This window comes from Fistularia commersonii, chromosome 19 (genome assembly GCF_037954325.1).
Source record: "Fistularia commersonii isolate RoL2024-O1a breed Wild chromosome 19, RoL_Fcom_v1.0, whole genome shotgun sequence".
In the NCBI taxonomy this organism is placed as follows: domain Eukaryota; kingdom Metazoa; phylum Chordata; class Actinopteri; order Syngnathiformes; family Fistulariidae; genus Fistularia; species Fistularia commersonii.
In genome coordinates, this window is record NC_141302.1 from 14,541,803 (window position 1) to 14,567,504 (window position 25,702).

General features: G+C 49.3%; 1 protein-coding gene and 1 non-coding gene across 4 annotated transcripts in view; both read left to right on the forward strand.

Moving 5' to 3' along the window:
• The first annotated feature begins 914 nt into the window (after nt 1-914).
• Nucleotides 915-988, forward strand: trnar-ucu (transfer RNA arginine (anticodon UCU)). The gene has a single exon. It is a non-coding gene; the product is annotated as a tRNA-Arg (tRNA).
• A 3,115-nt stretch (nt 989-4,103) lies between these two features.
• The window catches only part of kirrel1a (kirre like nephrin family adhesion molecule 1a), a 41,194-nt gene continuing 19,595 nt past the window's right edge, over nt 4,104-25,702 (forward strand). For all 3 annotated transcript variants that reach the window (XM_086165413.1, XM_086165414.1, XM_086165415.1), the window contains exons 1-8: nt 4,104-4,418; nt 17,979-18,128; nt 22,722-22,871; nt 22,946-23,103; nt 23,177-23,327; nt 23,417-23,522; nt 24,074-24,222; nt 24,375-24,502. In XM_086165413.1, coding sequence (XP_086021539.1) covers nt 4,373-4,418; nt 17,979-18,128; nt 22,722-22,871; nt 22,946-23,103; nt 23,177-23,327; nt 23,417-23,522; nt 24,074-24,222; nt 24,375-24,502 — 1,038 coding nt within the window. In that variant the 5' untranslated portion in view covers nt 4,104-4,372. The remainder of the gene's footprint in view (nt 4,419-17,978; nt 18,129-22,721; nt 22,872-22,945; nt 23,104-23,176; nt 23,328-23,416; nt 23,523-24,073; nt 24,223-24,374; nt 24,503-25,702) is intronic.

Here is a 25,702-nt window from a genome sequence, read left to right on the forward strand (position 1 = left end):
TATGCAGGAAACACAATAGAGACAATGAACAATTGAATTTATTTAATTTATTTGCTTAAATTCATCACGCCCTGCGTGCATCTAAACAAATGTTGCGAACGATGATAAAGGACTCAATGCCCTTCTTGTGTGCAGTGAAAATGCAGTGCAGCCTATATGACACATCCGGGTGTGAAGGCGTCTGTGCGGGGAGGGGGTGCGGGGGGGGCATCTGATGCAATCTCAGAGCAACCTTTGCATCCCTAGACACGGGGCTGTGAGCTTTTTTTTTTTTTTCCCGCGGAAAGGTCCTCCTCTGAACAAGCGTGAAACTAAACACTGCCCACTGGTCGTGTTTTCCTGCAGAGAAAATAAACACGGGGCTTTTCCAATCCGCGCATGTCGTTTGACATCCAGGACGTTGCCGTGGTTTAGCACCGATCGCTGTGAATTCATCCGAGGAGGAAACCCCGTGGCACCAACTATGAATTAAATCTGTTGGATTTAAATGTTAGGGTTTGAATCCTCAAGACTTACGGCATTGAACACAATACGCACATCTTCACTGTGGAAACAGCGAATCGAAGCATCTAAGGGCGCCATTTTGGCTCAATAGAATTGTCTTAGCGGATGTCAATTGCATATAGTGATCAATACTTCCGGTACAGATGATTTCAAAATAAAAGTACATAGATATAGGTATACGTTTGGAATTTTATTTTGAAAAGGCCACTAGTGTATGTTCCGTCTGACTGCAGTCTAGCTTGACGCGATTTCCAGCTTTGCGGGCTGGCAACAGCGTTCTCTGGTGGACAACGGTAGAACAGCCAATATGTCGGTGCAGAGTGGTCCTGATGCTGCAGGGATGCAGCGAGCGGCGATATGCGGTGATGTGAGGGATGTAAATCGTGCCAGCCCAGAAATTTCACGGCGCAGTCTCTGTGGCGCAATGGAATAGCGCGCTGGACTTCTAATCCAGAGGCTCCGGGTTCGAGTCCCGGCAGAGATGGGTCACTCTGTGTGCCGCACGGCAGACCTGCGGTCCTTTTTATGCTCTCCGAGCAGAAGGAAAAGCTACATTAGGCTGCTGCGTTTTTCTTTCAGACAAGAAAGATAATCTGTGGACTCACGAAGCCATCCACTGAACGGATATTTAGAAAATTGTGGCTTGCTCAAGAAATTCAATCCCATAAGCTAATAATGATGCAAAAAAAAGTGATGATGAAAATCAAGGCGGAACCCAGAGCTTTTATATATCAAGGCCAATTTGTTTCGCTTCATGTGAGCACTTATTCAATGCATCATCTGCAGGGTCTATTTTGATGTTACACTCAACGCAGGGCCTGAGAAATGATTGAAATTTTTTTCATTATGAATGTTCAAGTATAAAATCTTGATATCTGCAGCAGAAACTCAATGCAGAAGAAGAGAGGCCGCCGTCAGGGAGCATTTAATGTCAAGTGTTCTGCTCAGTTCACAGCTTGAAGTGAGCCGCCCGTCCACCGTCAGATGTTTGTTGCGTAAACGTCCCCGGTTATGCAGCGACCATGCAACTTTTTTTTTTTTTTTCTTTTACCCCGCAGTGTCAGGACACGCTGCAAGGACACAAAGCACAAATTTACATACATAAAGCAATCAAAGCGTGCTCAACGCTGCTGACTGCACACTTCTCCGGCCGGCCGCAGACACACGCAACCTCCTCGGATCACAACAACCAAACCAATCACGCATTTGTATCCCCTTTTGTGATTCCTGCTTCCATTTTTGAATATATTTCAAATGCATCTGGTTGCCCTCACAAGATTTCCCGCTGTAAATCATATTTTCACATCTTCCTTTTGCACTGCATTGATTTTTATTTATTTATTTTTGTACTTTGGGAATTTCGCTGCTCATCGATACCCATCTTGGTTGTCGAGGTTAATGTCGTTATCTTCATCGCTCTAATTACAAAAAAAAGGGCCCCTCAGGCGGTGTAATAGCTGAGTCCTCTTAACAAAATTATAATCAGATAAATAAATAAATAGCACTTAGCAAACCCTAAGACCTTCATAAGGATTACATTTCCTCTTTAAGGAGCTCGGGCCCTCTCAGGTTGGCTTGATCCACTCCAGTGTCCCACCAGGCGTCTGCCATTGTTATTTCTTTTAGGAATATTAACGCTATTATTGTATGATCTCGGCTATTAGCATGTAGCCGTTAGTACTAATGCGCAGTAGATCATTTGTGCCTCCCAACCCTCTGTATTTCTACGGAGTGGTCGAGGCAGAAGGCCGCCCACATTTAACCGGGATCGGTCCAAGGTTTCTGCAGATCGTCTTAAAAAGCGGTGGATGACCTTCTTCACATGGAGAAGGTCATCGCATCAGACAACCGGGTTGTGATTTTGGTGCCATTTAGGAAAACGAAAAATCTGATTTCAAAAACGCTTCCACCACCACTAGGGGGCGCACCGGCACCGGTCTTGCACAGAAAGCATTGGGGGGGGGTCTGCAGAGTGGACCGTCGCTGCGTGGCGGGAACGGGGACACCTCATGTGTTCATCACCGGGCGTGTTCGTCACAGTGACGTCACCACCCACCCACCCAAAAAGAAAAAAAAAAAACTTGACCCATTCTGGGAAGTTACAGATTCCCATGTCCACCCCTTTAGTGCTGTGGAACTTCTGAGGTTGTGTGCGTGTGTGCGTGTGTGCGTGTGTGTGTGTGTGTGTGTGTGTGTGTGTGTGTGTGTGTGTGTGTGTGTGTGTGTGTGTGTGTGTGTGTGTGTGTGTGTGTGTGAAGTTAACACAACCCATGCATGATGTCCCCTGACTGGTACTATTATGGGATGCACATTGTTGTGGACAGAGGCGGGAGTGCAGTATCTGGATTATTATGCACATTTATCACATGCAGCGCATGTGTCGAGATGTTCGGGCCTTCACTCACACCTCGTCCCACTGTTTTTATTTACTTTATTTATTTTGTTCCTACGGCTGATCCTGGGGGACAGAGCGAGAGGGAAAAGGGGGCAGTGCTCTGGCTCTGCTGACGTGAGAAAGAGAGATTGAAAGAGAGAGAGAGAGAGAGAGAGGAATGCGCTGCTAATGAGAGTGGTACGTCAAGTTAGAGAGATTAAGTTGAGGGCAAAACCGGAAGTGGATCACAGGGATTCAAGGGATTATTTTGGATGCAGTTATGTTAAAAAAAAAAGAAAACGGTAGCACTACCAACAAAGCATCGCAACATTAATCATAAAATGCAAATGTTCTGCATTTATATAATTATTGTCATTATTCTTGTTATTATTGTTCTTCTTGTTGTTGTCAAAATTGATAATACTTTAATAAAAATAATTCATACTTCTCCAAACCCTCCATACCAGTGTGTATTACTATTATTAACAACAACAATCACACCACTACAACTACCAAGAAATCACAATTGTTATTGTTATTATCACCGTAAAGAGAAAGAGACGCATTTGCAAATATAGTGTTACATTTATGAAAATGTATATTTAGGGTGGACGTTTTTAAGTATGAAGGGGGGACAGACGTGGAGAAATGGAGAAAAGTGAGATGAATTCTAAGAAAGGAAAGATGGAAAACTAGTTTGGAGACTCTCAGGAGAAGGAGGCAGAGCTGGAGGTTCCTCTTTTGGAGTGAGGAGGATTGAGAGGATCAGAAATCATAGCCGATGTTCAATGTTCAGGAGATAAAGTCACAATGAGATGGTTTGGACGTGGACAAGGGAGGGATGGTGAATATCTGGGTAAAGGGATGCTGAGGTTGGAGGAGATCTAGAAGAGGTTTATGGGTGGAAGGGTGCAGGATTGGAAGTTAGCTTGTGTGAGAGGAGTGGGTTAGATGGAGGCAGGTGACTGAATGTGAAGAATCCTGAAGGGAGGGGAGCAGCAAAAAATGGAAGATCAATATTGAACGGCTACTTGAGATCCAGGGCGATAGCGGAGCCTAAAAATCTGAAAAAATCCCGACTATCAGCTCTTAAATAATTGTACTGATGGTGATGATGAAGATAAAGAAACAATAAAACAAAGGACGCGGTTTTACGCCTTTCATTTTATTTTGAAAACCCGAACCGGAAGTCCCGCTCGTCGCCACCACTGGCAACAGACACCTCAGTGTGGGGTAGAAAACGGAGCGTCGCTGAAGAGCGAAGAGGGAGAGGAAGGGAAGAAGAAGGAGAGACGCGGCGGGAGAGAGATGTTGTAAAAGAAAAAAAAGGAGTTCGACTGCAGCGGCAGCAGCGGGAGGAGGAGAAACGGGGTCCGGAGCCGGGAGGCAACAGGGTCACGTCTTCCAGCGGCCCCGGTCCAGGTCCCGGAGCCCCGCCGGATGCGGGCCCCTGGGAGCGGGGGGCCTCCGAGGGACGCGCCGGCCGGCTGAACCATGCTCGGGCTGCTGCTGCTCGGCTCCCTGCTCAGCCTCCACGCCGGTAAGCGCGCCGTGCGTGGGGCCCCGGGGGGGGGGGGACACACGCACAGGCTCTCCACTGTTTTCTGTCTGCTTGGCGTGCGCGTGTGCGTGTGCGCGTCGCTTAGCGTGATTTAATCGCCACACGAACCGCGGCAATGGATCACCTATGGTGTGTGCGTGTGCGTGTGCGTGTATGTGTGTGTGTGTGTGTGTGTGTGTGTGTGCGTGAACCCCACGCTCTGTGTATGTGCATGTGTAAGTAAAAGTCGCGGTCACGTTCGCGAGCACGCCCACCGACCGGCCCAAATGACCTTTTTTTTCTCCTTCTTTCTCATTTCTTGCGTGTGCGAGCCGCGGGAGCGCGCACGGGACGTGACGGGAATGACAGTGATCACCCCCCCCCCTCACCTTGCCCCCCCCCCCCCCCCCCCCACAAATGTCCTACCTGTGTGCCTGCACCCCCTCCTCATCCCACACACACACACACACACTCCCTCGCCTCACAATGAGATGCAGCAGCAGCATCTGTTCCCCTCCATACCTGTGTGTGTGTGTGTGTGTGTGTGTGCGTGTGTGTGTGTGTGTGTGTGTGTGTGTGTGTGATGCCAGGTATTCTATTGGCTTACGCTAATCACAGCTGTAGTGGAGTTGCTAGGAGACAGGAGGCTGCAGGATGAGGGAAGGATGGTTGTAATCTCCCCCCCCCCTCTCCTTAAGCTACCTGTTTGATCTGGGCACGTTTGGCGTGCACGCCGCCGCCGCCGCCCTCGCTTCTACTTCCATTGTCTACCTTGGCTGACCGGGAGCGGTCACACAGCTGTGTGTGTGTGTGTGTGCGCGTGCTGGAGAAGGTATGGATAGGGATGATGTCACCGTGTCTGTGCGGCGGTGTGGCTGAGGGTGCGCCGAAGCCGATTGGAGGTAAGGAGGCAGGTTCTTTTTGCACCGGCCAATCAGGCGGGCCGTCACATGACAATGTGGCGGCAAACAAAGACCCCCTCCGTCCCCCCACCTCACCCCTTCATCCAGACCTGTTTGTCCACCCGTAAGCCCTTCAGCTGACGGGGTTTTCGGCGTGCGCGGTCTATTGTCACGCCGCCGTCGCCCCGGGAGACAAGATTAGCGGCCTGCGTCTTGGTTTCCGGGCGAGGGGGGGGACACACAAAAGCAGCGGGCGACATCCAGGACGAACGGCGTGCGGGATTTGGAGTTATTTATTTATCTCTGGCTCACAGAGGAGGACGTCATTTTCAGCCAATGGGGTTCCAGGGGCTTCGGCGCCTGTCGTGTCTATTTCCTGGTGAACCCCCCCAAACGGTAATCACCCGACGGTCATCGACGGGCCCCGTTGGCGCAGCTTTCTGGGTTGCTGCCTTGCTCAAAGGCGACGGCATACACATTATTTTCACACACGACTTGGACGTTTCCCGGATTCAGCGGGTCGATTCCCGCCGGTTCCGGCGTTCACCCTTCGGAGGACGAGGTGCCGGAGACTATGACTTAACAACATTCTCGCTTATAATAATCCGTGACACCCGGCTAGATGCATTGGCAGATTTTCCACTTGCCGCGGGCGTCCTTTTCCCTCTGTCGCACGGCGAGCGGCGTGTTTTGTCACATTGACCCCGCGTCCCACTGTGAATGTCGGTCTGCTTCCTAATTTATGCTAAAAATGTGAGGTAGTCATGTAAAAAGTGGTGGCGCTTTGTGGCGTCAGACTGACCCCTCCAAAAAAAGAAAACAAACAAAAAAAAAAACTGCACCTCCAGGTTCTGCAGAGAAGGCTGAAGATGAGGGTGGAGGAGGAAGGGACGCGCTTTTTCTCTCCGGGGCGAAGCTGGATCAGGAGTTGTTTTTGTTTGTTGTGGAGGTGATGGGGTGACGGAGGGGGAGGGGGTATCGTGCAGGATGAGAGAGGAAGAGGAGGAGGAGGGGTGGCGGTTAGGAGGCGAAGAGAAAGGGCCCGTTACTCAGGCCTGACTGCTCCCTCAGAGGGGACGTCCGAGCCGCTCAGCCGGCGATCGAACCCGCAACTTTAGCGCCCGGTCCGCCCCCCCCCTCCTTTCCCTCTCCAACCCGGACCCCAATGAGGTTAATTGGCATAAATCTGCGTCGGCGTCAAGGCTCCCATTTTGCCGTGGATTCCTCCCAACCCCCATTTCTGCTTAGTAAGACTCTTTCTCTCTTTCTCTTTTTCTCTCTCTCTGTCGTTCGTTCCTTCCCCCTCTTCCCTCCCCCTCCTCTTTCCATCTACCCCTTTCCCTCTTTTGCTTTCTAATAAGTTCCAGATGTGGTTCTTGCATTCCTCTGGTCGGCGGAGGGAGAGCGGGGGGGAGGGGGAGGGGTGGAACGAGGAGGAGGAGGAGGAGGAGGAGGAGGAGAAGCACATGAATTAAAACAGGCAGCACATGATGAGGAGGAGGAAGAGGAGCCCGTGAACTGTACGGCAAAGAACACGCATGCCTGTGTTCGCTGGGAAACATGAAGGGATTCGGTGTGTGTGTGTGTGTGTGTGTCGGGGAGGGGGGGGTGGCTCTGTAACCTCAAAAGTTTTGGCACCCCCCCCCTCTTCTCTTCTTCCTCCCCCTCCCCCCTCCCTCCATAGGAATGCGGCTGACACTGATGATGTCACTTCGTTTCTCCGCTCTCCCACTTTCTGCAGCTCAACAGGGACGGAGGAGGGGATTGGTGGTGTGTGTGTGTGTGTGTGTGGGGGGGGCGAAGGGACGGATTTAACTCGCTCCATCCATCTTCCCTCCCTGCGATAACAACATTAGGGTCAGCCGTCCGACTGAATCAGTTGCCGCGACACGCTGCGCCAAAAGGCCCGGAGGGCCGGAGCCGCCGTTCGACGCGAATAATGAGCCGAGCGGCGGCTCGGAAAGGCGTTAAGACGGTGTCGCGGAGCAGACAGACAGGCAGAGAGGAAGTCAGATAGACAGGCGCTGGTGGCCTCCGGCGACATACCGTTTACATTTTAGCAAGTCATTTTCGTTCTGCTCGGGTTAACTTGAGCAAGGCGAGAAGGTCCCTGGTTGGATTCCCACATGGGTTGCCTTGAGTCTCCATGTTCTCCGTGACTGCGTTGGGTTCCTCAAGGTTCCTCCCACCGTGCAAACACATGCAGGAGGTTCATTGGAGACCCTACATGGTTCAGACGTGTGAATGAGGGAGTGAATTACGATGCTTGAATGAAGGCGCGAAAGGTTGAATGTCTCTATGCGGTTTGAATAAATGAATGAATGAATTCGCCGTAAGGCTGCCCGATTTCGGTACAACCGGTCGTCCGCCGTCCTGGAGAGCTTTTCCAGAAGATGTGTGGGTTCTGCTGTCATTCACGCCTTTGTCTATCTCACTTAAAACACACACTCGCAAAACACAAATATACTGTATATATATAAAATAAACATCCCTCTGTCTACTCGTCTCTTTCCGGAGAAGACAAACATTTTCTCTCCACTGCGGACCTTCAGTGTGTTCCGCGATGCCCCCGTTATTACCTTTCCATCTGTTCTCCAGTGGAGGCGGCGTTACCCATGACTGGCGAAGCGGGTCATTCTTTAAAAAAAAAAAGCCACAGACATTTCATGGTTCCGCCGCTGGATGACCATCAGTATGACGTCAGTGGTCAATGACGGCGTTGAGCTATTCGAGACGAATACGTGTGAGTTAACAAATGAATGAATGAATGCAGGTAAATTCTATATTAAAAACACTTTTTTGGATGGATGTTCTTTTAGCGTCCAACTCCGTACGACCTCAATAAGCTAGCGCTCCAGACTTAGCGCTCTAAATCGGTAAAAGAAAATATACTTGCAGAGAAGTTCAGATGTCCGCCAATAATAGAAGAAAGAAGGAACAAAAGTCACAATCTGTGTTTAATAATTTAAAACGCCTGGATCAGGCGCGGTGTACCGCTCCCTCTTTTTGTTGCCATGCCGACCCAGCATCCGGGGCCGTCAAGCTCCACGGACCAGAACCGTCAACCATGCATGGATGATGAAGTTAGACAGATATATCGACCTCCAGCGTGGAGTACCCAACTTATTCAGAAATGCTTCATTCATTCATTCAAAAGAGACTGGAGCCTATCCGAGCAGTGATTGGCTGAGAGGCGGGTTCACCCTGGGCCAATCATAGAGCCACATGTGGGGACGTACAACCATTCACCCTCTCATTCACACTTATAGACGTACAACCACTTACTCATTTATGCATCACATAGCGACATGCAACCATTCACCCTCTCATTCATACATAACAAATACATATCAAACATACATACATATCAAATCTTTGTACTTAAGACCTTTTTTTAAGACCTTAAAACACTTGACAGCTTTACCTTGACACTTGATATTTTATTGTATTTCTTATTCTCCCTCCTTCCCACTAATATCTATTATTGTTATGTTTTTGCTTGATACTCTGGCACAACAATTTCCTTTGGGATAAATAAAGTTGTTCTTATCTTATATGGGTTTATAACCATTCACTCATTCACACATCACAAAGCGATGTACGAATATTCACTCTGATTCCATGTCATGGAAACGCAGCCATTCACCGTCTCATTCACGTTATAGTCATACAACCATTCACTCATTCACATTTTATAGCAACATGCAAATATTCACTCTGTCATTCACACTTTATACAGAAACAAAAATATTCACCCTCTCGTTCACACAACACACATATAGATATGCAATAATTCACCCTCACATACATACATGCAGTTGTATAACCATTAACAGATCATATAGCAACCTACAAATATTCACCCTCTCATTCACTCATATAGAAAGATGTCTAATCACTCATTCACAGATCATATAGCGATTTACAAATATTCGCTTTCTAATTTCTTGTACAATACACTTACAACCATTCACTCTGTCACACATCACATAGCAACATGCGAATAGCCACCCTCTCATTCACACATATAGATATATAGCCATTCACTCATTCACACATCATATAGTGACAAATATTCACTCTAATTCCATGTTATATAGAAACACAAGTATTTACCCACTAATTCACTGCTGGTCTCCAGCGGCCATCCTCCTCTTTCCTGTGAATTTCTTGGCCTCCCGTCGGTCCTCCGTCTCCTGTGTTTGTCTCCAAAGAGGCCCTCACCTTCAGAGGGCGGTGGAATTGGCGCGTGGCCGCGTATAAATATTACTTTGCTCTGCGGGGTCAAGGCCCCGAGCTTTTATTGGACGGTTTGTGACAGATGACATTGCGAGGCGCCACAGTACACACCAATAAAATTAGATTGCACTGGATTCAATTAAAGCGGGCCTTGCAGGGGGGAGGGGGGGGATTTATGGACGGGACGGCGCTTGTAAAATAGTTCTCGCCGGATTCCGTCACACTGTAATGTCAGGCGGATTGACAAGCCGTCCGAAGACGCCGCCGTGGTTGACAGCGCCCGATGTTTCCTCGCGGCTCCGATGGTCGAGGGCGGCTTCGCGATCGCCACGCCGGCCGGAATCAATCAGGAACCGGTGGCGTGACTCATCGATCCGTCACGATTCCGATCGCAGCGGCCCTTGTTGGCTGCGGAGGGGCAGCCCGACGCGTCTTCTCGCACGCAGTTCGTCCAGACGTTGTCCCGGTCGCCCTTGGTAACGGCGGACCTTTGTAAGCCGCTCTGTGCGGATCACCGGCGGAGGATCCTCGTGTCCGATGCCTCGTCGGTGAATTATCATATTACCCACCGCTGATCCCGGGGTTGCCATGGCCACAGTTTCTATCATTGTGTCAGTGGTCCTCACTGGCTGTAGCCATGGAAACAATGTCTGTAACAGAGGTTTCGACACACACGCACACACAAAAGCTCTTCAGATGTGAAAGTGTGTGTATAAGAGGAGCCCCAAAGAATGGGAGGGCGCCGCACACCCACCCACGCGCTATACCACTGCCGAGGGACAAATGGACGGACAAAGCGCGGGACGGAGGTTTTTTTTTTTCCCTCACCCCCTCCGGTCGTCTCCGCGTAATCCCGTTTCCGCGGCAACCATTTTGACACTAACATTGGCAAGAGAAGGGCACCGGGAGTTGAGGTGGAAAGCCAAAGGAACGGGTGTAAGATTCTCCCGAGCAGATGCCTCGCTGGACAAAAGGGAGTGGATGAGGAGAGGGGTCGTCCAGAAAGGAGCGGAAGAAAAAGAGGTGGATGTCGCAGAGGCGGGGGAGAAAGGTGGAACAACAGGGGAAAGTAGGCAGACAATGCAGCAAACAAAGGAAGGAGTCTCTTTCTGGCTTCGACACCCCTCCGCCGCGACCCCCAACCTCCGGGGGTCACCTTTGTGTCTGAGTGACAAGTCGCCGGCCGGCCTCGGCGGGGGCGCCTCGCGTTTGTTCTCGCAAAAAAAAAAAAAAAAAAAAAAAAAAAGCCGCCGTCGCTATGGTGACAGCTTATTACGGGGGCCGTCCCGACGGGCGGCCATGTTGTTCGGGCGCAGGTGGTGGGGTTCCCAGCGACCGGATTAATAGCGGGAGGGTCGTTGTACCCTCGGAAACCGGTCGAGAGAATACTGAGGATCTGCGCAAACATTTGTGGAAGAAAAGAGGCAAACTTTGCTCTTCCCCTTTCCCACAATCACCAGAGTCCTAAACTTTAAAGTTGGAGGTGGAACTTTAAAGTCAGTCTCTGTTTTATATGATTTACACCGCTTACACAACAAAACACCAAATCCATACATACATACATACACAAGCACCTTTTGCAGTTATTTATATATTAATTAATCTTATTATCTTTTTGTTGAATGTAATGTTTAGAAATCTGTAGCTGCTTTCGGACAAAAGAATGTCCACCTCGAATTCGATTTCAGGAACTAGCCAGGGGAACTTTTTAGTTTCACCTTCCCGCAAGCAGTGAGGGACCAGGGTGATGTGCAGCTCCACACTCAAGAAGAAGAAGAGGAAGATCACACAGACACCATGGAGGTGGAAGCTGTGCGACGTTTATGGAATAATAACCATGGACTACCGAAGAGGTTGAAGTGTTTTTATCTTTTTGTACTGAAGTACCCCGTTAGCTGTTAGCTGACTCCAGACACAATGTTGACGTTCCTCTGCGAGCCCTGCAAACCCCTCTGAGGTGCACGTCTTTGTCGCTCCATTTCTAGCTTCTTCAATCCATTTGTTGCAAGAAAACGTCTGACCAGTGACCACCTTAGGTTTTAATGGCGCTCTGGAAGAAGTATCTACTAATGGAGCTTGGTATTTGAGTTCCACCTATGGAAAACACTGGAGCAGGAGCGAACTGAAGGTCTCTGATTCCTCTGCTGTTCCAGTGCATGGAGGAACAGACTAGTTCCTGAATCCTGTCCGTATCCCGGGCGTCGTGTCACAGATCAGCCTGGTCCCTGGTGGACGAGAAGATAACTCCGGTGATAATAATGTGTCTGTGCACCCGCTGGACGCATGACATTTGCGTTGAGCGGCGGCGGCGGCGGCGGCCGGTGAGTCAGCGTCGGCCGACTTCTACGACTGCAACTTTGTCCCAAAACAATGACGTCACCCTCCTCCGCCGCACTCCGCAGCTCCGTCTGTGGACCTCGCCATCCCTTTGTCCCCGCCCCCCCCCAACCCATACCTCAACACTTCCACCCACCGTCTCCGCATCTCATTTCCCGGCAGCCCCCCCCCCCTTTTTTTTGGCCCGTAACGCAGACATGCCAAGCAGGGCCGAGACGGGATTTAATAGAATGCAAGATCAATTTGAAGCCCCTCAAATAATGGCGGATGGAGTTTGGAAGGGAGGAGGAGGAGGGCCTGAATGGATAGGTGGAGGGAGGATGAGGTCATCTGAAGACCTTTTTCTTTTTTACAAGCGGACGGGTTTCATCAGATGTTTCATCGCGCGTGTGTGTGTGTATGTGTGCGTGCACTCGTGTACAGGGGGGGAAAAAAAAATACCCAAACTTTTCTTCTTTTCCTTTTTTTCTTTTTCGGCAGATACTTTTACACGTCAGCTGTTGCTATGGTGACGCCAGCCGACGATTCCAGCCGACGTGCGGGATTGGCTGGGGAGTAGAGGGGGGCTGAGGGAGGCAGAGGCCACGAATACAATCAGATGGATGCATGAGAATCCATACAAGGAGCATGTCATTCATTCATTCATTCATTCATTCATTCATTCATTTCAGTGGGGTGCATCTTCTCCGTGATGTCCCATGGAGACTCGCCGCTAAACGTCAAAAGGCGAGCTTTTTGACATCCGCCGCCTGACAGCAGTGAGACAGGACACACGCTAAAAATAGCTCCGAACATGTTAGCATGCGTGCAAGCTTGGCGGTGTGTTGACGCTCCATTACCTTGCTGTTAAAAAGCCGTCGCACTGGCGGCGGGGAGGGGGAGCTTCTCCCCAGGGGGTTAAAATGGCCGTGGCGGTCGACACCATCGCATTTTGTGAGTCAGACGAGCTGCTTCGTTGGGTGTCACGGTGACCGCGGGGGCCACCGCGTTCCGTAATCCCTGTCTCAGCTCCGCGCTCGCACTTGATTGGACGTCGTTTTAAGCTCCGCCCCCCAAAAGAGACGCTTCACCGGCGCCACAGTTTGGCCGCCGTGTAATTGAAGCTTGGGAAAACCGCCTCTACGTGTCAATTACATGTTTGGGGATTCTGGTTGTGTTCGAGCGTGTTGACAGGAAATGGTTAGCCCATGTGGTGGAGCTTAGGGCATCTCCACTGCCTGTGTTTGTTTTGTTTGTTTGTGTGTGTGTGTGTGTGTGTGTGTGTGTGTGTGTGTGTGTGTGTGTGTGTGTGTGTGGTCATGGTCATAGTTCTGTGTGACCTCTCTGGTTGGATGGGGAGCTCCGAGTCCCCTGTGGTATCTGGGGAACAGTGACTCCAGGAAATCAGGACACTCTAAATTTGTAACTAAAGCATCCAGGCGTGTGTCATGTGAATGAATGAGCGAGTGAATAATCGTAGGTCTCTTTGTTTCATGTGAGTTAGAGGATGAATGACAGTATACCCCTCCATGACACATGAATGAAGGAGTGTATATCCTTATATGAAATATGAATGACGAATGGTTTTATTTCTCTATGTGACGTATGAATAATTGAGTGAGTGAATGATTAAGGGTCTCTTTATTGCATGTGTGGAGATGGGGAATAGTTTTATGGCCCTATATGACAGGTGAATGAGTGAGTGAATGGTTGTATGTCTGCATAAAACGGGAATGAGAGGGTGAATGGCCATCTGCGCCCATGTCCATGTGCTCCATGTGACCTCCCCAGTTGGACGTGGAGCTCGGAGTCCCCCGGTGGAATCTCACTGAACGGTGACTCAAGGAAATCAGGACACTCTAAATTTGTCCCTGCAGCATAACCCACATAAAGAAGGAATACAAGCTTCTTTCACTCTCTCTCTTCTCACTGCATGTAGATTCCCTTCTTCTTTTTTTTCCCATTCAAACAAACACACACACACACTGGTGTGGACAAAGTGTTAAGTGGCTAATATGGAAATCAGGAGGCGATGAGCACATGTTGAAATGAGTCAGTGTTTTTCCGCCGCCTGGCCTCTACGCGGGTGTTTTCTCCGCAGACCGCCACGGCCTCGGCTCGGGAGCGCTCGCTTTGGATTACGTTTGTGGTTTTTACGCCAGCGGTCCGGGAAAATACCCCCAGCTAGCGTATCGGAGGCAGCGGAGGTGAAGGATTCGCCCGCCCTCGGGCTGCTGTTGAGATTGCAGGGCGGTTTCAAACCTCCTCGTGCATATCCGAGGACGGGCCTTTGTAAGACGCTCACGATTCACACTTCCAGGAATTAGCCCGAGACATAACCCGAGATCCATCAAAAAATGTTCATGTCTGGAATCATCATTTCTTTACACGTTCCTCTGAGCTCGTGTGAAAACATGTGGAAATTAGTCACACGCCTTTGGAAAGTGTCTATAATCAATATCTTATAGTACATAGAGTGATGGATATTGGCTGTGCAGCGGTTAGCGCCTCCACCTCATAGCAAGAAGGCCCTTAGTTGGAGTTTTGGGGTTCATCTAAGTTCTCTGGGTTCCTCGCACAGTCTGAAAACATGCATAAGGTTCATCGGAGAGCTGTCACTGCCCAGACTAGTGAATGCTTGTATATCTCTAAATGATGTATGAGAGGGTGACAATTATTGACAAACTTCAAGATCTGCCCTTCTCAGGGGGCTTCCTAAGTCGTAAAAAACAGGTTATGTCTTCAAAGAAGAACCAGGGTTGATGCACCAAGGAAGGCATCTGAACCATGTGTCACTTGTGGTGGTGTAGAAGAGCCGCCGGGTTCCATCACGATCACATTCTCAGACCGTTAGAAGAACCGAATGCTGCCGGAGATAATTGGAACCAGTTGGAGGCCAGAGCCGTAATGCCAAAGTGGTAGCTCATATTAGCTAACCGACCGTGAGTGAATGCGTGACACGGACCTTCAGCTCCATGGACCTTCAGCCTGGCCGCTGTGATCTGATTGCATTTTGCTATTTCAATTAAAATTATTGTTCTTTGTCCTTTATTTTGTTTCTGAATCAGCTATTTACCATCCAAAGTCTACATTTGCTTGATTAGCATCAGTAAGATTTTACATAGGGAATATTGCTAACATTAAATCTGGCATACCCAGGCTAAATTGCCTGTCAAAAGCCATTATCCAGCTGTCATTGGTCGAAAGGCAGGGTTCACCCTGGACTAGCCAATCACATATGTGCAACATTTACCCTCACACTCACGCGTAACATCGAGGCCTACAACCATTCCCTCACTCCTTCACGATGTCCTTCACAAGATTGAAGCCATTCATCCCCTCATCGATTCACACATCTGGAAACTATGTGTCTCTGATGAGCCTCCTGTTTGTTTTTGGGAGGAACTCTGAGGAACCCCTCGCAGGAACCGGGGAGAACAAGGAGACTTCACGCATTCCTGTGGGAATGCAAGCAGTGACCTTGTCGCCGTGAGGCATCAAAATTTGAAATTTCAAATTCCCAGTGGGCCTCATTTACGGGCACACTTTCAACATTTGCGTTGCTACATTGGGTGGACACAGAACCCAATCAGGCGAAAAAAGAACGCGTGTCGAAACAGCCAATCAGAAATCGGAATGCATGACCCAGCGCCAAGAATTGCAGAAATATATGCAGACAACATGCCACGGCTAAATGTCACCATAAGTCCAAGCGTTGCCTTTTCCTTCAGAATAAAAGCATTATAAAATAAAAGCATATGTTCATCCTTGGACGTAAACGTACCGTCTGCGTCGGTGGAAGCCGCCGCGCATTGCGAGCGGTTGTGATTGGCTCCGCAGGGGTGAACCCACCAGAGAACATCACTGGAGGATGAGGAAGATTCATCTGCTCCATGCTCAGGCTAAATTATTTTTACTATTATTGTCTTTGTTTTGCTCATTTATTTATGAATTCTAATTGCTAACACTAGCGCGCTAATACTGGTTAGCGCAGTGGTTAGTGCTTCTGCCACCTTGTCAGCGATATCCCACGTACGTGAAGGCAACTTCTTGCTAATTCACAATGAGTTGTTCCGAACTGGCGCAGCGGTTGGCACTTCCGCTCACAGCAAGAGGTCCCTCGGTTGGATTCTGACAGGGCGGCTTTTCTTTGTGGAGTTTCCATGTTCTCCCCGTGGCTGCAAGGGAGTGAATGGTTGGATTTTTGGAATATGTGTGAATGAGTGGGTGAATGGTTGTATGTCTTTGTATGTGAGCATGGGATCAACTGGACAACCAGGTTAGGCTCCAACCTGGCATGAATGACTGAAATGAATGAATGAATGAATGAATGAATGAATGCTTCAAAACCAACCCACTAGCTGCGTACGAGTGCTGATGTGCAGCCTGCAGTTGAAATTCCCAGAGTGACAACCACTGTTTATTTTTTTGAAAACCGACTTTGCTTCAATGCGTCAGAGGAGTCATGTGACCTTTGCGCCGCTCTGCAAACACCGGGTGGCAAAAAAAAACGCGAATCCTTGCAGCGCCCCCCCCCCCCCCAACCACCACTATTCCCATTTCCCGCTGCATCCCCGGCCGGGCGCCATGACCCGATGGGATCGGACAACTTTTCAACACCGATCATCGTCGTCGTGTTTGTTCGCCCCGCTTGTCTCCATTAAGCCAGATACCCGGGCTTTTCTCATGGAGCCAATTACCTTATTGTTTTTTATTTCTGAAGTGACTTATCCCATGTTTCCCTTTTTTTTACTTCGCCGTACCCTCGCTCAGCTCCTCTACCTCCAGAATATTAATGCGCAGCGCTGTCAGAAGCCATTGTTATTATTGGTCCTGAGATCCTTTTGCATGAGCGGCTTCTCTCGTGTTCTTGGGCATATTGTACCCCCTCTGCCCCGCCTGCAAATAACGCCGCATCCGATAGGAAGAGAGCAAACGGCCGCGACCAAGGGTCACGCATATGGCGGCGAGAGAAATGGGGGAACCTTCAGCGGAGCGCCAGGGGGAAACACGTGAACGGGGAAGCGCGAAAGGCGATGTAAACGGCGAGAGGTGAAGAAAACGGGAGTGGGGGGAGGGGGGGGGGGGAGAGAAAGCGCCGGAGGGGCTGATATTTAATGTGATAAATGAGTTGTGACAGTCCGCCTGCAGCCCCCCTCCAACCAGCGAGCAGCAGGAACACAGAAATAGAAGGCATTATGGGTAAAGGGACATGCAGAGCATTATGTATGGATATGGAAAGGGGGGGCGTCCCGGCCGGAGCGAGGGATAGGCGGAGGGGAAATGAGCGATGGCACCGGGTCGGCGGCGCTACGGATGCCCTCCGGGCGGAGGACATAATGGAGGCAAGGGGGGCGATGCAGCAGCCGGTTAATGATCTGACTTTTCGTGAAAAGATTACAGCTTCTTAACTCGCCTTTTTTTTTTTTTTTTCTTCCACTCTGTTTCGTTGTTTTTCCACATGTTGGGCCGGCTCGCGGCAAGAAGGGCCCCGCAGACAATGACGGACTCTGTCGTCCGGGGTCGGGGGAGTGGAAGCCTGCGAGATGACTCATACGGAGGAATGAAGACGGGGCGAAGCGAGGGAGGAGGGTGTTTTTTTTTTTTTTTTTTTTTTTTGAAGAAGTAAAAAGTGAAGAAGAAAAGGAGGGGTGTGTGAGACCCTACGGCTGAAATGGCCCGTTTGATCTCCTTGCTCATCCCTCCTGAGTCAGCATTAACCGCTGATTCCTCATCGTCCTTCCTTCGCTTTACCTCGACGCCTTGGCGTCTCCATGCCGACGTGGATGGCCCGCGAGTCGTCACGCGATCAAAGATGGCGGACGTTTTCTTTAGATGGTTAATAATGAGCAGGCAGCATCCACGCCAAACAAGGTCATGATGCCAAAAGCATGATGGAGGTTCTTTGGAGACCATGAGTGAGAGGGTGTATGTCTCAATAAGAGGCCCTGTGATTGGTTGAGGGTGAACCCCTCCTCTTGCCCAATCGCAGCTGAGATAGGCTCCAGCCTGGATGAATGAATGAAGCCAATGATGATCTTCAATGTGGCTTGTGTGATTTCACTCCTCTAATGATCTCCTTCCTCTGTCCCCCCCCCCTCAGCGTGGACGGCGAGGTTCTCCCAGGAGCCGGCAGACCAGTCGGTGGTGCGGGGCCAGAGGGTGATCCTGTCCTGCGTTGTCGTCAACTACTCCGGTATCGTCCAGTGGACCAAAGATGGCCTGGCTCTGGGCATCGGAGAGGACCTGCTAGGTGAGACGACCTTCTTCCTTTGGACTATTCCAATACGCCAGGGTTTCGCAGATGCGGTTAGAAGCCGGGGAAGTTTTAAGTCTAACGAGCTTGTGAATCTTTTATGGTCCTTTAAGGGGGGGGAGGATCATTAGCAGGGTTGCGTTGCATCTTCAGAACCGTGGAAACGAGACTCGGGCCATTTGAAAACTTGAATATGCAGAAACACCTTTCCAAGCATGGATGTTTTTCCAGTGCTTCTTCAGAAGGTTTCACTCCCTTCCGTACGTGAAAGACAGTAATTCTCAATGAGTTGTTGCTAACTGGGGCAGCAGTTGGTGCTTCTGCTCCAAGCAGGAAGGTCCCGGGTTGGGTTCTTGGTTCTTTAAAGACCCAACATTATCCAGACGTTTGTTTGTCGCCAATATGGGGCTTTGAACGATTAGTCCAGGGTGAACCCCTCCTCTCAGGCCAGCTGAGATAGGTTCCAGCCCCCTCCTGCGATTTTGAGAATGAATGAATGAATGAATCCATCCATGCGAGTCACCAAATCTCCTATCAGCCTTGCGGTAGCTACCGACAGGAAGTGCACCCATGGGAATCTCAGGGAAGTCCGAGGGCTGTTGTGACCCGCCAGTCTCAGGCCGAGGAGCAGGAGTGCGGAGGAAGGCTAAGTAAAAAAGCAGTGACAAAAAGAACCGGCCTTGATATTAAAAAAAAAAAAAAAAAAAAAAAAAAAAAAGAGCTGAGACTTGTGACAGAAAATCCTCCCTTTTTCCCCCAAAATGCAAACAAAGCAGCGTTGTGATGGCGCTCGTCCCCTCGTTAGTCTGACATTGTGTGTTTGTCAGACGCCTGCTGACAGAGAGGCTTTATCTGCAGCCGCAGCTTTGCGCCGGACGAGCCGTTTCACCCTTCAGACGCTGTTCTGATTCAGATTCCGCCAAAAGAGGGATGAACGTATGAAGGTTCAATTCGGGACGCTTGTGCAGCATCAGGGATGAACTCCATCATCAGACCGAACCAATATGTTTGGATCAAATGTTTGAAGTGCGGCTTGGTGGCGCAGCGGTTAGCGGTTTAGCTTCACAGCCACAAGGTCCCTGGTTCTATTCCCACAGCGGGGGTTTCTGTGTGGAGTCTGCAAGTGAATTGTTGTATTCTTGTAATATGTGTAACTGAGAGGGTGACTGGTTGTATCATTTGATATGACGTGAATGAGCGGGTGAATATCTGTATGTGTCCACCTTACATGGATGAGAGAGTGAATACCCCAACCCTGGCTCCAGCATCGGCAGTATATGGAATGAATGAATGCTTCCAAACCAACCAAAAAGCTGTGTATGACTGCTGATCTGCAGCCTGTCGTTAAAATCCCCAAAGTCCAATCACATGCCAGATAACACGGAGACCCTCAAGTGTCCAGATGTGTGAATGAGAGGATGAATTGTTTGTGTCTGTATGATGTGTGATTGAATGAACATATGACATAAGTGAGAAGGTGAATGTTTTTTTGTCCCTATGTATTGTGAATGAGTGAGTGACTGGTTGTATGTCAATGAGTTGAGAAGGAGAGGGTGATTTTTTTGCATGTCCATAGTTGTTTGAAAGAGATAGTGATTGGTTGTTTGTCTTAACATGGCGTGGAAATGAGAGGATGAATGGTTGTTTGTCTCTATCTGTGAATGAATTAACGATTATGTTTCTCGATATGACATAAATGAGAAGGTGAATGTTTTTTTGTCTCTGTGTATCGTGAATGAGTGAGTGACTGGTTGTATGTCTATGAATGAATGAGTGAGTGACTGGTATATCTTCATGTACACTTCAGGTGTACTTTATTGATCCCAGTATTGGGAAAATATTTAATACGTATGATGATCGAATGGTTGTTTAAATATATATATGAATGAGAGGATGAATGTTGTTTAGCTCTATAACATATAAATGAGAGAGTGAATAGTCTTTGTAGGATGTGTGAATGAGAGTGGTTGAATATCTGTATGGTATATGAATAAGTGAGTGTGATTGTATGTCTTTATATAACACGTGAATGAGAGGGTGAATAGTTGTACGTCTCCACTTGTGGCCCTATAATTGGTCCGGGGTGAACCCGCCTCTCAGCCAATCACAGCTGGCATAGGCTCCTGCCCCTTCTCAACCCTGACCGCAGGATAAGCAGTGCAGGTGATGAATGAATGAATGCATTGCATGAATTATAAACATCAGTCAATATGAAACGTACATGTGTAAAAATCATGCTGATTTTATCGACCTTAAGAAAATAATTGTTCATGCAGGAGTTGAATTCCCTTCTGCATGGAGTCAGTTAGATTATACGTGACAGTGTTATTAATCATCAGTTCATCAATAATCCATATCCACAACACATCACAGTCGTTTACACACAGCAATTTCTCCCTTGACTCTTTGCGTGTTTGTCCTCATTAATAAAGCGTCTGATTCGTAAGGGTTTTCGCCGGCATGTTTTACAGCGTCTTCATTGCGGCACCGATCAGCCCGGAGGGGCCCTCTGCAATTATGGGTCCATGCGTTTAATGGAGTGCTTCCAGTGTGTGTGTGTGTGTGTGTGTGTGTGTGTGGTAACTTCTGACACGCTGCTTTCTAGCTGTTATTGTTTTGATATTGGGTTTATTTCGGGCCTCGCCCCCCCTGCCCTCCCCTCCCCTTCCGATCTGCTGAACACTACGATTCCTCGGTTTTATTTTTGGTCCCTGACCTTTATCCTCATCCCCGCCTGTCGCGCCGCTCATCCCCATCCCTTGCTTCGTTCCTCGCCCCTCACCTTCATCTACTGTGACATGCTCTTCTCCTCTGCTCACACACTCCGCCCCCCCCACCTTCCCTTTTTTTTTTTCAATCACATTGTTACTATAACGGTCCCGTCCCTTGGAGCCAAAGCTTTTAAATAAAAAAACATGTGAATGAACAGTGGCCACTTCATGCACACACACACACACACACAAACACACACACACGCACATTATGTGTGCATGTGTGTTTGTATGGGGGCTCTGTGTGCCCCCCTCCCCTCCTTCTCAGGGCTTTTCATGCGCTTTCGGGGTGCTTGTCATTTAACTTGCAAATGCACATCTATATGAGGCGAACGCACGCCAGAGGAGAATCAAGGGGTGAAGGCGCGCGGCGAGGACAGGCTCGTGGGCGAGATTCTTCCTCCTGTCTTGGCCGGCGAGCACAAATCCTGCACCAGGACTGGGACCTGTTTCCAGTCCTCTAAAAATCCCCCCCCTCCCCCTGTGCTGGTGACACAGAACGTGGATGCCATCTCATGGTGAGAATGCACTGCATTGGCACAGCTGGGGATGGGGGAGGGGAGTGTGTGTGTGTGTGTGTGTGTGTGTGTGTGTGTGTGTGTGTGTGTGTGTCTGTGTGTGTGTGTGTGATGATCTTCAGTCCACCTCATGTGGATCTTTCTGTTCTCACTCACTCATGATTGCTGTCACGGGTAACATGGTCTAGTTAGTGATAGATAGTTGAATGGCTCTTACCCATTCACACATGCGTTCCTGTACGAACGCTGTGTGGTTGTGTGTGTGTGTGTGTGTGTGTGTGTGTGTTTGTGCGTGTATGCTGTGTAAGGCGCCACACACACCAGTCCGGTGCATCACGGTCTGTTGCCCGAGGGATGATCGCTGAAGCTTCAGATGTCATGACTGAAGTGAAAGTATCATTATGTTTTTGGTTCATTCATTCATTCATTCATTCATTCATTCATTATCTATACGGCTCATCCTGGACTCGGGTTTGCAGGCTATTCCTGCTGTGATTGGCAGGGGCAGGGGTCACCCTGGACCAATCACAGGACAGCATATAGAGACTCTTAACCATTTACACATCATATAGAGATGTGCCACCATTCAGTGTCTTGTTTTCTCAACCATCCACATGAAAAACCCCCTTGGATTTTTGTGATTTGAACAGATGGATTTGACTGCAGTGGTCATTCTGGCTAAACTGCTCCTTCGTTTATGATCACGGTTCAGATTTTTTTGAAATGCCCGTTAAATTGTGCTTTGTTCTGTGAAATGTAAAATGCTTATGAAGGCGACGTCAGGGGTTCCGTTCACCTCGCAATCCATTTCCTTAAGCTAATCCGGCTAGCAGCTACTCTCTGGCCTGGCATTTGAAACTGCCGAAGTAGCCTCATAAGGATCAGGGATTTTAATGCTTTTCATTTGGACGGCATAGCAAAGATGAAGGAGTTACTATTGGAACATCCATAATGTTAATCACGAGTGAATGAGAGGGTGCAAATTGTAAGTCTATGATACTTGAATGAGTGAGTGAATGGTTGTATGTCTCTACATGTGGCCTTGGTGATGGTCCCGATGACAGATGGGATAGGCTCCGACACCAATGCAAGTGCAAGTGGTATAGATAATGGATGAATGAAAGACGGAGTGTAAGAAGTAAAAGAAACCCGGGGTTTCTGGAGCTGGAGACCAAATGGCTGTTGTTTTGCCTTCGCGCAGCTGTTCATCTGTTGATGTTCAAGGATGTCAGGCTCTTGCATGGGGTTCTGTGGGATCTTCAGTTTTAACTCCTCGTCTCCTGTCCGTTCTCGCTCTGCAGCCTGGCCCAGGTACCGGGTGCTGCCCCTCCAGGAGTTGGGCCAGTACAACCTGGAGATCCTGTCCGCCGACCTTACTGACGACTCCTTGTACGAGTGCCAGGCCCCCGATGCCGCCCTGAGGTCCAGGAGGGCCAAACTCACCGTGCTCAGTATGTTTGTGCGCTCATATTAGTGCGTCTGAGTGTGACAACCCGGTGTTCTCACAACTCCGCCCTATCTCCAGTTCCCCCAGACGACCCTGTGATCGACGGGGGTCCGGAGGTACTGCTGAACGCGGGGGAGTCCTACAACCTGAGCTGCGTGTCTCGAGGTGCCAAACCGCATTCTACAATCGAGTGGCTCAAAGATGGCCTCCCTGTGGACGGCGCCGCCAGCGCGAACGTAAGTCAGCGCCGGACGCGCTCCTGATCCGCGACTACGAGCTTCTTCTCACCTGCCTTGTAACCGTTCCCAGGAGTTGCTCAGCGACAAGAAGAGGGTGACCACACGGAGCTACCTGCCCATTCACCCGGTGGACACGGACACGGGGAGGAACTACAGCTGCGTGGCCACCAACCTGGCTGTTCCGTCGGGCAAAAGCACAACTGTTACCCTCAACGTCCACCGTAAGAAATTGTGTTCCAGTGATGTCACAATGAATCACGTTCACCGGAGAATACCGCTTGTGGTACAAGTGCGTCCGGTTCTGTTGCAGATCCGCCAACGGTGACCTTGTCCATCGAGCCTCGCTCTGTCCTGGAGGGCGACAGAGTCACCTTCACCTGCCAGGCCCATGCCAACCCCCCTATTATGGGCTACAGGTCTGCACTTACTCACTTCTCTGGTTCTACGTTGTACAATATGTTTGAAACACCTTCTGGTAGTATTTCTTATATAATGTGTTTTGAAAGGGACTGACGGTGGGAACTTGTTTTTAATGATGCGTGAACCAACAACTCGCGTCTCGCGCCTGATTCGCAGTGGCATTTCCTGCACGCCGGCACTCGCAGGAACTTGCTTTTAGCTTTTTCTGGCAGACAAAGTGCTTTGAGTCACCGGTGAGAAACACCGGGGAGGAAAATCACTGACTGGCCAGTCAGCTGTTGTGTCTGTCTGCAGGAGGTGTGAATGAAAGAGTGATTGGTTGTATGTCTCTGGCCCTGTGATAAATCGATTCAAGGTTACCTCGCCTCTCGCCCAGTGACAGCAGGTTTAGGAGACCCTGAGTTCAGGATGAGCGGTATTTCATGAATAAATGTTACCAAACATGGCCACCAAACATCCAGACTGTCAATTGACAATGGGTTCTCTACAGAAGTTTGACACCGATGTACCTCGTAGCAACCAATCTATGCCGTGTTCTGACCTCCAGGTGGGCGAAGGGCGGGGTGGTGCTGCAGGGCGCCAGGGAGAGCGTGTTCACCACCAAGGCGGACCACTCCTTCTTCACAGAGCCCGTCTCCTGTCTGGTTTTCAACGCCGTGGGAAAGACCAATGTCAGCATCCTGGTGGACGTCCACTGTGAGTCAGAGGGCCCGGCCCCTCACCTCGCCACCTCACCGTCTCACAGTCAACCTGGAATCCAGACACAGAACATCTGAACTGTCTCCCCCTTCCTCCTCCTCCTCCTCCTCCCCTTTCTTCTCCTTCTTCTTCTTCGTCTTCTTCTCCAGTCGGCCCCATCCTGCTGGTAGAGCCTCAGCCGAAAACCGTTGACGTGGACTCCGACGTCACCCTCAATTGCAAGTGGGCAGGGAACCCCCCGCTCACACTCACCTGGTTCAAAAAGGGTTCGAACATGGTGAGGGTCCACCGTCGTCTTCGCCGACGTCATGCTTTTTATCTTAGTTTCGGAACCCCTCTGGGATAACGCGCCCTTCGTAGTAACACTGAGGAGTAGCGCACGGTTGTTTCCATAACAACCCCAGCTCCAATCTCACTAATCATTTAAAACTATTCTTATTTATCTGCAAACGACACCATGTTTTTACTGCAGTTGTGTGTAGGAGTGTGTGTGTGTGGGGGGGTGTGTGTTTGTATGTGTGTTCCCTGTTCTAAAAGTACAGAGAGGAGGGGAAAAATAGGAATAAGCGGCTGACTCGCTTTAATGGTCTCAGGGAGGATTTCTGGTTTTGACCTGAAGTCAGAGGCGCATCTGGACACCGAATTGTTATTTTAATATTTTATGGATATTTTTTTTTTTATCATTCTTTCTAGTGGACAGTTTTTAGTGGCCGGAAAAAAAACAGAGAGAGAGAGAAATATTGAACTGTGCTCAGGGAGCCACTGTGAGTAGTTTAATTTTTTCACCCCTTCTACAAGTCAAGCCCGATTTTATTTTGATTTTGGAAACGCTGGGTTGATCCCGGCACATTTTTGGCGGCCTTCTGCCTTAACCGAAGAGCAAGCAAGAAGGACAGAGTGATGGAAAACAGGAGTGTAATGGAAACAGAGGGGGTATGAGGGTGGGGAGGCACAAATGATCAATCAATACCAGTGCTAACAGCTAACAGCTCAAATGATACAATAACAGCTTTTCATATTCCTAAAAGAAATAACAATGGCGGATGCCTGGAGATGCTGGAGTACATCAAACCACGGCCCCAGGGAACCTGACGTTATCATACATTGAGGAAGGGACATAATGAGAAAGTTGCATCATGCAGAATAAGCTTATGAGGCTAGCCTGGTCCTTACTGTTAGCTTTCCCACCAAAAAAAAAAAGGTTTCGAGCTTTTTACTGGGTGTCCACCACTCAGATGGAGATCGGAAGATGGTTCCACAGAAGAGGAGTTGCTAACTTAATGCTCCATTCTACTTTTTGAGACTCCAGCCACCGCAAGTATCCCTGCGTTCTGGGAGCATGGAGATCTGAAAAACCAAATCATGGTTTTCTGATTTGATCCAGGGCTCTCACTGATGATGGTTTGAACGTCAACCAAGAATAGGCTTATTAGTAAATATCCACCAATGCTTTAGTCAACATGATGACAATGAAGAT